This window comes from Mesoplodon densirostris, chromosome 7 (genome assembly GCF_025265405.1).
Source record: "Mesoplodon densirostris isolate mMesDen1 chromosome 7, mMesDen1 primary haplotype, whole genome shotgun sequence".
Taxonomy (NCBI): domain Eukaryota; kingdom Metazoa; phylum Chordata; class Mammalia; order Artiodactyla; family Ziphiidae; genus Mesoplodon; species Mesoplodon densirostris.
The window spans coordinates 88987414-89000019 of record NC_082667.1 but is presented as its reverse complement, the minus strand read 5'-3'; the positions used below and the strand labels follow the sequence as shown (position 1 = coordinate 89000019).

The 12606-nt window shown below is 41.0% G+C and overlaps 1 protein-coding gene and 1 long non-coding RNA gene across 3 annotated transcripts in view; one reads left to right on the top strand and one right to left on the bottom strand.

Moving 5' to 3' along the window:
* LOC132494369 (centrosomal protein of 78 kDa-like) overlaps positions 1-3727 on the top strand; it is a 28451-nt gene extending 24724 nt beyond the window's left edge. The window contains 4 exon segments of the mRNA XM_060105423.1: positions 636-802; positions 1870-2041; positions 2588-2635; positions 3174-3727. Coding sequence (XP_059961406.1) covers positions 636-802; positions 1870-2041; positions 2588-2635; positions 3174-3443 — 657 coding nt within the window. The 3' untranslated portion in view covers positions 3444-3727.
* Positions 3131-12606, bottom strand: part of LOC132494373 (uncharacterized) — a 110129-nt gene continuing 100653 nt past the window's right edge. For both annotated transcript variants that reach the window (XR_009533051.1, XR_009533050.1), the window contains exons 2-3: positions 12430-12568; positions 3131-3363 (exon numbers count right to left, since the gene is read on the bottom strand). This is a non-coding gene — a long non-coding RNA (uncharacterized LOC132494373). The remainder of the gene's footprint in view (positions 3364-12429; positions 12569-12606) is intronic.

The window sequence follows — 12606 nt, the reverse complement described above, 5'->3', positions numbered from 1 at the left end:
TATTTCTGGTGTATCTGTGGGGAGGAAGGTGATCTCCGCGTCTTACTCTTCCGCCATCTTACCCGGAAGTCCAGGTCATTTTCTAATGTGGAATGAGGCTCCATTATGAATTGAACCAGTTAGAAATGTGATCTTTTGTGAAAGATCATTAATAAAACGGTAGCTTGGGTTTATTTATATACCACCTAAGTGTTATATAGGAAACTTTGTTGGGTGCCTGTGGGTTTTGGTTATTATGTGATAAGGTCTCTGTCTTTACTGGCGGAGGGTTACATTAATTATAAATTAATTACATTTTGAGTGTTTTAGTTTTGTTCCTTGAAACTAGGCAAGACTACTTTTTGTTTGTTTGTTGTTTTTTTTTTTGGGTTTTTTTGCGGTATGTGAGCCTCTCACTGTTGTGGCCTCTCCCGTTGCGGAGCACAGACTCCGGACACACAGGCTCAGCGGCCATGGCTCACGGGCCCAGCCGCTACGCAGCATGTGGGATCTTCCCGGACTGGGGCACGAACCCGTGTCCCCTGCATCGGCAGGCGGACTCGCAACCACTGCACCACCAGGGAAGCCCAAGGCAAGACAACTTTTGATGACAATGAGAAGAAATCATGTCAGACGTTTTCAGTCTTCTTGTATAGCTGGAACATGAAAATGCCCAGTTAAGAAACACAACTTTCTCTTTGTCTGAAGCCCTTCATGCCCACTCATTGACAAGCATGATCCTGGATGATGAAGGTGTTCTGGGCAGCACTGAGAATTCTTTTCAGAAGTTCCACGCTTTCCTGGTTCTCCTTAAAGATGCTGGGTTAGTTCATTTCTCTTCATGGCATTCTTCTCTTTGCGACTCTAATGGTAGTTTGCTGAGGAACTGGAGCAATTTTCATCACTTACGTGGCTATATTTAGCCAAATTTAGTGTAATTATAGGTAATATAGTTGACGTTTTAAAATGAGGAATTAAATTTTTTAAGAAATGCAAGTAGGGAAGCCTGCTTTGGTAGAGTGGGGAGCCCATTATAAAAGAGTAACCTGTAGACAGAGTAATTAGTAGGTATAGTTGTTTTGTAAAGACTAAATTAAAGGCAGTTTTCATTGAAAATAGTTGGGAATGCATAAGAATTTTCCTATCTTTCACTTATTTTGCTTGTTTGATAAGTTTGAATTAAAGTTATCTTTGCCTTAGACATAAAAATGATTATTAATCTGCAGGGGAGATATAGGTCAGTGGTTCTCAACCGGGAGCAATTTTGCTGAAAGAGGGAAGTGGAGATTGATAGTTGATGGAGTTTTGTCAGTGAATGTCAGTGTTTTGTCAGTGAATGAATTGGTGTTGGTGTTGGGAAGGAAGGAACAAACACATTCTTGGAAACTGGAGGAAAGGTGGTAAAGAAGTGTGGGAATGGAGGTGTGACAGGCAGTGGACAGGGTGCATGGTACATATTGAAGCTGCTAGTGAGACAGTGGGATGTCTCCTGGAGGATGAATCTGGAAAGGGCTGAGGATTTGGGGGAGAGAGAGGCTTGTAGTCTGGAGTAGGATGTTGGCTTTTAAGATTTTAGAAGTAGGGCTTCCCTGGTGGCGGAGTGGTTGAGAGTCCGCCTGCCGATGCAGGGGCTACAGGTTCGTGCCCCGGTCTGGGAGGATCCCACATGGCGCAGAGCGGCTGGGCCCGTGAGCCATGGCCGCTGAGCCTGCGCGTCCGGAGCCTGTGCTCCGCCACGGGAGAGGCCACAGGAGTGAGAGGCCCGCGTACCCCCCCCAAAAAAAAAAAAGATTTTAGAAGTATTTCATGATTGTAGGTCTGGGGAAATCTAAACTGCTCTTCTGTGATTATAATAACCTTTGTCTTTTCTCCTTTCCTCCTCTCGTCTAGGCTTGGGCAGTTGGCCAAAATGGCTGGTATAGATCAGTCAGATTTTCACTTACTAGGTCGTCCCCAGATGAATTCTCCTGTTAGTAGTCCACCTAAAGAAGAAAAGAAGGCACTTGAAGAAGGAAAATCAGAATTAAAACAGGGTGCCCCATAACAAATGCAAAATAGCGAAGTAAATGGACAGAACAGCACTTAATGATTCTAAGAGTGATTAGCAAAAAGGAAATGACCAAGTCAGGGAGAAAACAATAATGATCAGTCTCTAATAGTTCACATGCTCGGGAGCTAGAAGACTCTGGAGTCCTTTCCAAATCTGAGATTAGTAAATGTGTTCCCATTTCATGATACTGTACTTTTGTAAATAAGTAGACTGGAAGTTCTTTAGAAAATTTATGAGTTAAGGGCTTCCCTGGTGGTGCAGTGTTTGAGAGTACGCCTGCCGATGCAGGGAACACGTGTTCGTGCCCCGGTCCGGGAAGATCCCACATGCCGTGGAGCGGCTGGGCCCGTGAGCCATGGCCACTGAGCCTGTGCGTCCGGAGCCTGTGCTCCGCAACGGGAGAGGCCACAGGAGTGAGAGGCCCGCGTACCGGAAAAAAAAAAAAAAAAAAAATTTATGAGTTAAAGCAAACTATCCTTAATGAAGAAAGAAGACATTAGAGAAAATATTCCAGATTTTAAATTGTATAAATGTCTATTCTGTTCATATTTTATCTAGGTTTCTATTTGTATGCAGTCAGCTTACAATGAAGGAACACTAATGAAGGTACACATACTGATATAATTTTTAAAATAAGTAGTCCAGACATAGCTAATAGGTAACATATTAGAGTGAATCACCTGGTTATGGGAATGGGAGGGGAAAACCTGTCAGCTTTTCCTCTAGCCTTACTTGGAGCCCCCATCAGCCAATCTCAGAGTGGTCTTGGGAACTGACAGCTTGAGAACACAGTCTGGTCACAAACTATATACGGTTTACATGTGCCTGGAGGATAGAAAAGAAATTAATTATCTTACAGAATAGGGTTTTATTTTTAGTGAGGGAAAGGAAATGGGTAATAACTACCCCAATCACCAAAGTCTGAAAACGTAGCGGACATAGCCTTGGATATAGCTAGGTTAAGCTGAGAATCACTTGGCAAGATATAATTACAAAAAAAACTGGCTCTGAAATCTTCTGATTAATCAATTGACTGTGTTAATAATAAGATTACAGAGTAACACTGAAGTTTTGAACTCTACTTTTTAATGGTTGGCTTTGTTCATCACTGAATTTTTGTCTTGTCTTTTGTCTTCCCCTCCACTTTCCGAAAATTACAGGTGATGCTAGGATTCCTTTGCCTCTCGACTCCTTCCGTGTCCCAGCGTCTACTCAGGAGGCCTTAGAAACTTCCAAAGACAACCTGGGGGTCCCAGTCACAGAGCAGCGGCAGGAGTCTTTTGAAGATTTCATTGCTAGAACATGTTCTCCTTCAGCAGACGTCATTTCTGGAACTGGAAGTCAAAGAAAAGAAGAGGAATTATCTAGAAATAGCAGGTCTTCTTCAGAGAAAATGAGCAAAGCAGGTGAATAGACCAAAAACTACTCTGCTAAGAAACAACCTGGGAAGGACCTGCATTCCTGCTCTGACTCACCTGTAAAGCAGAAAAGCAAAGGAATTGGGCAAAATAATTCTTTGGTTAATAAACCAATTAAAAGTGAGCCTTCGACAAAACACATTTCTGTTAAGAAAGAGAGTAGAATAGTGACTGTTTCATCAAAGACAAGTAAAAGTAAACTCAGTGTACTAGAACAGTCTGAAAGTGATACTCTTGGATCTGATTGTGAATTTCAAGAAAGCATCCATACTCTATCACGCCTAACATAGGTCTAAATCTTTTAAAATTATGTTTTTGCCTTCAAATTTTCATAAATTACTTATGTTTTTATTATAGCATATGGTGTTTTCAGTTACTTGACTGGAAGCCATTAGAGAAAGATTTTTTTATCTATACTTTTTTCTTATAATGAAAGTTTGGGTGTACTTTTCCTTGTAACACTTTGCACCATTCATTCAGCTAGTGTTTACTGAGGGCTTCACATGTACAGTACTTTTCTGGGTGCTGTTGATTTCAGCAGTGAACAAAATAAAGCCTTTACTCTCCTGGAACTAGCACTCTGTGGTGGGAGAAAACATAAACAAAGCAGGCTAAGGGTTAAAAAGAGATGGGAATAATAAATGGAATAGTTTTACCATTTGGTTAAACATCAAACTATTATAAATCACACGGCCAGAAGCCATTGACATATTTTAATTCATAATAACCAGAGAGCCTCAAACATTTACCAAGGCACTTAACCGTGTTTATGGATTACAGCAACGCTCTGAGGTAGGGAACTCTTACCATCCCCATTTTATAGATGAACAGTCTGAGGAGACATTATGTGAGTTGCCCAGAATTACACAGCTATAAGTAAGTGGGAAGTTGCAATGTGACCCGAACCCATGCTCTTTTTTTTTTTTTTAATGTATGGACTTTATTATCTTTCATTTGTTTCTGATTTATGTGAATTTTTTCTTTAAAGATTTTTTCTGATGTCAGCCATTTTTAAAGTGTTTATTGCATTTGTTACAGTATTGCTTCTGTTTTATATTTTGGTTTTTTGGCCTCAAGGCATGTGGGATCTTAGCTCCCCGACCAGGGATTGAACCCTCACCCCCTCCATTGGAAGGCAAAGTCTTAACCACTGGACCACCAGGGAAGTTCCCCTTATGTGACCATTTTTCTGGCAATTTTTTTAAATTTTATTTTTTATTGACATACACTTGAATTACAGTGTTGTGTTAATTACTGCTGTACAGGAAAGTGACTCAGTTACACACTTATGTACATTCTTTTTCATATTCTTTTCCATTACGGTTTATCACAGGATATAGAATATAGTTCCCTGTGCTCTACAGTAGGACCTTTTTGGGGTTTTTTAAAATACATGCACTTTTTAAAAATAAATGTATGTATGTATGTATGTATTTTTGGCTGTGTTTGGCCTTTGTTGCTGCACGTGGGCTTCCTCTAGTTGAGGTGCACATGCTTCTCATTGTGGTGGCTTCTCTTGTTGCAGAGCACGGGCTCTAGGTGCCTGGACTTCAGTAGTTGTGACATCCGGCTTAGTTGCTCTCTGGCATGTGGGATCTTCCCAGACCAGGGCTTGAACCCATGTCCCCTGCATTGGCAGGCGTATTCTTAACCACTGCACCACCAGGGAAGTCCCATGTAGGACCTTTTTGTTTATCCATCCTGTATATACACCAGTTTGCATCTGCTGATCCCAAACTCCCAATCCAACCCTCTCCCACCCCCTCCTCCTTGGCAACCGCCAGTCTATTCTCTATGTCCTTGGTTATGTTTCTGTTCACACATAGGCTGTAACCAGGCTCTTAATTACTTTGTTATCCTGTTTCCTTGTTAAGAGAAGAAGGGTTTAAGGAAGGCACTGAGAGAGAAGCCAGTGACCACTAGAAGTGCAAAAACAGTGGGGCTGTCAGAAAGCACACCTGTCTCCTTCCCCCATCGTGAGCAGAATTTTTAAATGGCAGAGTATGTAAGAGTATGTGATGACACATCTCTGGATTAAATGATGTCTCCCTGGTAAAACATGTACAGATAAGTCTTTAGTTCAATCAGAGTGAAAGGTGAGATCAGAGAAAAGCTGGAGTGTCAGATTTCTTGTAGAAGGTCCTGCCTGATTGTTACTAAGAGGGCTACTACAGTACTAGTTAGTTCACTAGTCATGGGTTGAGTGTTAGAGGAGTGAAACAATGAGCAAGATGTAGTGTTGGCCCTTTAGCAGTGGAGTGAGAGGGGAAGACGCACAGCAGATGTCTCATCCTGCACGTGACCTGCTGTGACGGGCATATTCAGGGCGTTTAGTCAGTGTTTGTGGAAGAAGAGGGGGAGCCGTGAGGCAAAGAAAAGTCATCAAAAGAGGCAGTCCCTAAGCTAAGTCTTAAAGGACTCGTGAGAAACTGGTGAGTCAGCCGGTGAAAGGCAAGGATACTCAAGGCAGAGTGGACAGCGGAAGTCCAGAGCCGTGAGTGTGCGAGGGGTGTGTCACACAGCCACAGGCACAGGCTCTGGAGGATCAGTGCAGTGTCCCCAGGCAGCGGCAAGTGCCCCTAAAGGAGGCAGCGAGGAGGAGGAGAGCAGGTCTTAACCATCCATGTGCGTGGAGCTGGTTTCCTCAGAAAATAGCTAAGAATGGGAAGGACAAGTTCAGGTGGCATTTTAGACCACTGACGTCAGTATGGATGAGGACTCTGAAGAAGCCTGGAGATAATTATGCCCCACTCTTCTGAGGAGCAGTGCTTTATATTTTCAAGTGGGATTTTCACGCTGCCACCTCCTCTCCTGTCCCTACTGAAAGGTTTATAGACCGGCAGAAGGGAGAACCTGGCTTAAGTAAAGTTAATCAGGTTCCCTTACTGTACAGCTTCTCGGGGCTGCTGTAGGCTAATGTTCATTCTGGATCGTCACAGCAGGCGTATGGTACACAGCCATCCTCAAAGCTATTTGACCCTAGAGTCCTTTTCGAATAGAATGTCTAACAACTGGTTCCACCAAACAGCAATTTTGTAACTTCTAGACCAGGTTATGGCAAGAAGAAAGGGGTCTGAAATAAGGTATAGATGAAGGGAGGAAGTAAGTTCTAATTGTATTTAGGAAATTACCGGCAAGACTTGACCTTGGGAAGTAAGGAAGAATTAGGAGGCGGAGGCTGAACCCCCATCTGTGTGACTAAGGTTGGGTGATGGTATCATTGAGTTTTGAAATAGGGGATAAAGAACTGAAGTGGGGAAAAGACTTTAGCTCTGGACATGTAGAATTTGAAAGCACCTGTAGAATTCAGAAGACAAACTGGTAGATAACTGGACATGCACGTGAAGACATGGAAAGATAAAAATTTGAATGTCCTCAGCACATATCAGCAGTCATTAAAATCATGAAAATGGATGAGATTTCAGAGAATTGTGAGTACTGACAACGTTTAAGTAATAAGCAGAGAAAGAATTCTGGGAAGGAGAGAGGTGATAGAGTTTCAAGAAGGAGGAAATAGATGACAGTGTCATCCTTCAGAGAATGTGAGTGTCCATTGGATTTGGGCAGTTAGGTCCCCAGTGACCTTAGAGCAGTTCAGTGAAGTGGTGGACAAAAAGCCAGATGGCAATAAACTGAGGGTGTAGGGCTGCCTGTCGGGGCCAGGCGGGGCTAGTGAGGACAGTGGGAATAGGCTACTCTCAAGGAGTTTGGATGAAAAGAGAAAATAATTAGCAAAAAAGAATTTTTTAGAATGAGAAGGACATATTTTATATGTTGAAATGAAGGAACCAATAAAGGAGATCCTGAAGATGTAGATAATAATTTAGAGAATTGGGGAAACATGGACATATGAATAAGAAAAAAACACCTTGCACAGTATATAAAAATCACTTGTATCCTTCGAGCTGGATGGATACTGGTAAGTTTGGGAGAAAATAAAGGTAAGAAGAGATAGAAGTTAAATAAGTTTATACTGATAGCCTCAGTTTTCTTTGACACAGATTTTTCAGACACACATATATACACATACATAATTACCGTTTGAAAATTCTTTCATAGTTACATGTTTTATAAATCACGTCTGAGAAAAGTCACTGATTTTCATTTTGTACAGCATTATCTTGTAAGGACAAGATACAGTGACAACTTCCATGCTTTTTGCATATCAGAGCTGACATTGAAAGTATCTGCATAATTGAATTTTCACTTATTTGTAATAAGTTTATCCTTAGGAGGATACTTTCATAGTGTTTGATCACAGATGAGTTTGAGCATTGCTATCACTCAATAATGTTAAGCATCTGTCAGGTTCTCTCCTATACTATATATTAATTTTTTGTCCGTTAAGCAAATATTTATTGGTGGCCTGTGGGAATAAGATACACCTAGGCCCTCTTTCCTTGGTATATTCACAAAAGCCTCTGAAACTAAATTTCCAAGTCAGGCCATACTAAGGCCTGGCATAATAAGTTTTCATTGTTAACAGTTTTTTTGTGTTTGTGGGGGTTTTTTGTTTTTATTTTTTTGAAGCAAGGATGAGACACTGTCTTAACTCAGTAGTTGTCCATTCATTAATAAGTCAAAGAAGACATTGATGAAGCATGGTATTTTGAATATCCTTTCCACAGAATAGGTAATGGGCCATCCTGAAACTCTGGTGAGATGCTTATCATTTTCAGATTTTGCAGTGGCTGAGAAAACCCTATTACACCTTGAATTATCACTAGAAACATGAATTCAGCCAAATAAAAACAGTGCCTCTGCCTACTGGGGTGGTCAATTTCCATCTCAACAAAAGTGACCATTTCTCCTTCAGATTAAAATCAAGAAAATCCCCTCTGTCCAGGATGCAATAATGGGGTGCACGAAAGAGGAAAACCGAAGCTATTCCCTCTTTACACCTGAACAGTGAATTCATTCTGATATCAAATATTTGTTATGATTCTGTTATGACCAGGTGCTTTATTGTTTAGAGATCAAGTTACTGTTCATTCTTGGTAAGTAAGAAAAATCCACGTTTTAGGACTCTGAATAGTAACTTTATATATATTATATACATATATTAAAAATAAATATGTATATTATATGTAATATATATTCCACCTATTCAACAAAATTGTAACTTCCATCATCTCTTACGAATGATGAACTGTATTCACTCTTTGGAAAGGGCTTATAGGGAATTAAAGTCTCCATATACTTTTTATATAAGACCATGGAAACCAAATTCTCAACTGGGAGCAAACTTAGGTTTTGCTCTGAAGGTTTATGCTTGCCTGGCCTTAGAGTGGTAGGCCAGGAACTCAAGTTTTTTTCCTCTAAGAAGTTACTTTCATTGATGCCACCCTGAAAAAATTTAGAGGGAGTATTTTTGAAATAGCTTTATCTCAGTAACCCTTTAAAAATGCTTCAGGGTATGGGGAACATAACTGTCAAAATGTTCAAGCAACTCTTGTTGATGTAAGTGTAATTGATCAGGAGCAATACAGGAAGGAGCTGGGTACAAAAGACAAAAGGCGGGAGGCTATTTCATGTAGTGTTTTTGGCTTATTGTACAAAACAGAGAAAGTCTCATACACTCGCGCAGCCAAGGTCCCCTACTGTTCTCTCCTTTTAGTAGAAATAAAAGAGAGCTCGTTTCTCAGTAGCAGCATTCTATCCTTAAGTGGGTACACAGTGATATTCTGATGGTCTCTGGAGCAGAGAATAATTCCGTGGCAGCGCTGACCTCCAGTCACCGGGTTCTCTGTAACTTAGTCTTTCATGGCCAAGGACCATAATCATTCTTTCGATTTATATTTAGCATCACAAAATGGAAAGGATTCCATGGACAACAAAACAGGAAGTGATTTCATGAAGTGTTTTAGTATGGATAAAACAATAAACTAGAAAAATACAAATCATCAGTGAAGCTTTTTCTTTCCGGAGAACTATATTCAGAAATTAATGTAAGCCTCTAAGGTGCGCATGTGTGTTTTTTCACCCATGATCATGTTTGTATGTGTGTGCATTCCACTGCTACAGGAGACATGCAAAATGATATCAGATTTGTACTGGTTTCTCCCAAGAACTGTGTGCTCGCAGGGTTCGTTCAGGAAGGTGAGTGCCCTACCACCACATCACAGTCGTATCTCATCACCTTCGGCGGGAATAGTTGACACTTTAACCTCACATGCAGGCTTATTAAATTAGTATTACTCATCAGAACTTGCTTACTAATAAAACAAGCTGAATTAGCCACTGCAGAATCATATTTGGAAATTCAATGAAAATTTTACCTTTTTAATAAAGGCCCAGAAGTATTATTTCAGAGCAGGTGGTACAGAAAACTGTGGTCAAATTTGACATTCATTAATCATTGAAGTGTGGAACGTGACAGGTGAAAATTGATATTGATTTCTTTCCTCTAATATTTGGAAGAGTTCTAACAGGTAAATCAAATGAGATAACAAGACATATCAAGTCTCACTCATTTCTATGATCACATCCTCCCCACATATCACTCCTTCGCCTGCCATGTTTTGAATAATTCAATGCCCATAGTCTTTCCAGTCCAGTGTATTATAAGACACACTCAAGCTGGGTTTCAATCATATTAGACTGAAAGCTGAACATTTTAGGAAGGATTATTTAAAACCAAATGCGTCTTGAGCCCGACAGCCTTTGAAACCAAACAATCCTGGGAGTTCAGTTGGATTCAGAAAATTCAGTATTCCTATTTGATGTATGTTAACCGTATCAATATTAACAACCTTCTGCTGGATTTCAGCACTGATTTGAGAGCTGAGTTACTACTGGTCTTGTATTTTACCTAGTTGTGAAAGCACTGAGAGAGTTGTTCTTGGGTTGAACTTGACCCGCCTCTGGGAATGCTCTCTGTTCTATCCATCTTGAAAAGCTTTATTCAAGTGCATTTCTCGGCCTTCCTTCTGTTCACTTGCACCCCTTGGGAAAACGAAAGATGCTCAAATATAGATGTGAACACTGCAGGTGCTCTGCTTGGCAATGGTGTCTTTCAGCTTCCCAATAAAAAATTATATTGCTGACCACCCATTTGACTGAAAAGTGACTCATTTTACTGACAGATATCTGGATTGAGATGCCAAAAGAAATAGGTCATTTCAAATTTCCTTTTTAAGTCATAGCTTTGTGTTGCAACACTACTTGTTCAAAACTTAGATCATGGGCCTCCCTGGTGGCGCAAGTGGTTGAGAGTCCGCCTGCCGATGCAGGGGATACGGGTTCGTGCCCCGGTCTGGGAGGATCCCATATGCCGCGGAGCGGCTGGGCCCGTGAGCCATGGCCGCTGAGCCTGCGCGTCCGGAGCCTGTGCTCCGCAACGGGGGAGGCCACAACAGTGAGAGGCCCGCATACCGCAAAAAAAAAAAAAAAAAAAAAAACTTAGATCATGAAGGTTCCTTCCTATGACCTCCAAATAATTAAAATGTTCTTCAATAGCCTCTATGAAAAGCAAGCAGAGGGGCTTCCCTGGTGGCACAGTGGTTGGGAGTCCGCCTGCCGATGCAGGGGACACGGGTTCGTGCCCCGGTCCGGGAGGATCCCACATGCCGTGGAGCGGCTGGGCCCGTGGGCCATGGCCGCTGGGCCTGCGTGTCCGGAGCCTGTGCTCCGCAACAGGAGAGGCCGCAGCAGTGAGAGGCCCACGTACCGCAACAACAACAAAAATAAATAAAATAAAGCAAGCAGAATATTCCTAATTATCAATCTTTCTCTTGAGTCATATAGTTCTTGTAATTTCAAGGAAGAGAAACTCAAATGTAAAGTGTTACAATAGCCAAGCATACCAGCACTATTATCTAACCATTCAGCAATTTTCTCTGCCAAGTCACTCTGAACCTTAGACTACTGAGGATGTCTTCTTAATTAATTTTTAAAATTCTCCTCTTTTGAGTTAAAAAATGGTCACAATTTTATAAGTAAAATTAAAGAAAAATACCAAATAGAACATCTGAGATGTTTCCATTAGGCATTATATATATATACATAAATTTAATAGATATACATATATAAATGCACTGGGATAAATCTCCATCTTCTGTGTCAGTCGGACATAGGTCCATTTTCTTAGGAATAGGGAACTCCTTTCACAATGGAAGTGAGGAAATTGGCAAATGTACACCATATAAGTACTTTTGGATGGTAGTGACCAAGTTCTCAAAACACACACACACACACACACACACACACACACACACACACTGAAGAATATCAGAACACTTAACGTTTCAAAGACACAGGAAGAGAAATGCAAGTTTCCCCTAGAAAGCCTTTTGTTTTTTTGAAGTCAGAAGTCTGAAAAGATGTTTTTATCAAGCCAGCTTTTTCTAACTTAACTGCATATGCAATAAAAGAGTCCTATCTTAGTCATTTTTAGGGCAAGATTTTCTTTAAGTCCCAAGAAAGTAAGCACTTGTAAATGTAAATTTTGTATGGACATAAACCTGGCCAGGATATCCGTTGGAGGCTGGAAATCTGTTGTTGTTCCTTTTCCTTTTGTATTGAAAGCTAAGTTCCCCATTCTGAGTTCAATTTGTGAAGATCACTTTTATTTTGACAAACTCTATTAAAGTAGCCAATTCAAGGAAGACAGGTTAGTCTTCCACCTAATTACCCAGTCCAGCTTTTACTCAGTGTCTTTCACCTGAGCAAAGTCTCCCCAGTCTTTCAACTGAGGATAAACCACGCAGTGTCTAAACTGAGCAAGATCTTCCCAGTGTCTTTTAAGTGAGGCTAACCCACTTGAGCAAAAGTCTTCCAGTGTTTTTCTACCGAGGTTAAGCTCTCAGTGTTTAAACTGAGTAAAAATCTTCCCAGTGTCTTTCACTGAGGATGACCCAGGTACTTCTTCTTGAAACCAAGTTTCAAGGATAACCTACTACTCAAGAGAAGAGTTTAACACCACTGAATAAAACTTAGGATCATCAACCAAAACTGGAGATCCAAGAACCAGGAGATACTCACCCAAATTCGTCTGGACTCTCTGAGAAAGCGGACAGGCCCAAGAAGCCTCTGCTAGTGCCAGGACTCTGGATCCTCATAGAGTTCAGGCAAAGAAGAAAAGTCTGCTCTGGGCTCCTTCATTGGTTGCCAAGACTGCTGACTGAAAAATATGCACAACCCAAAAGGAGAATTATGTTT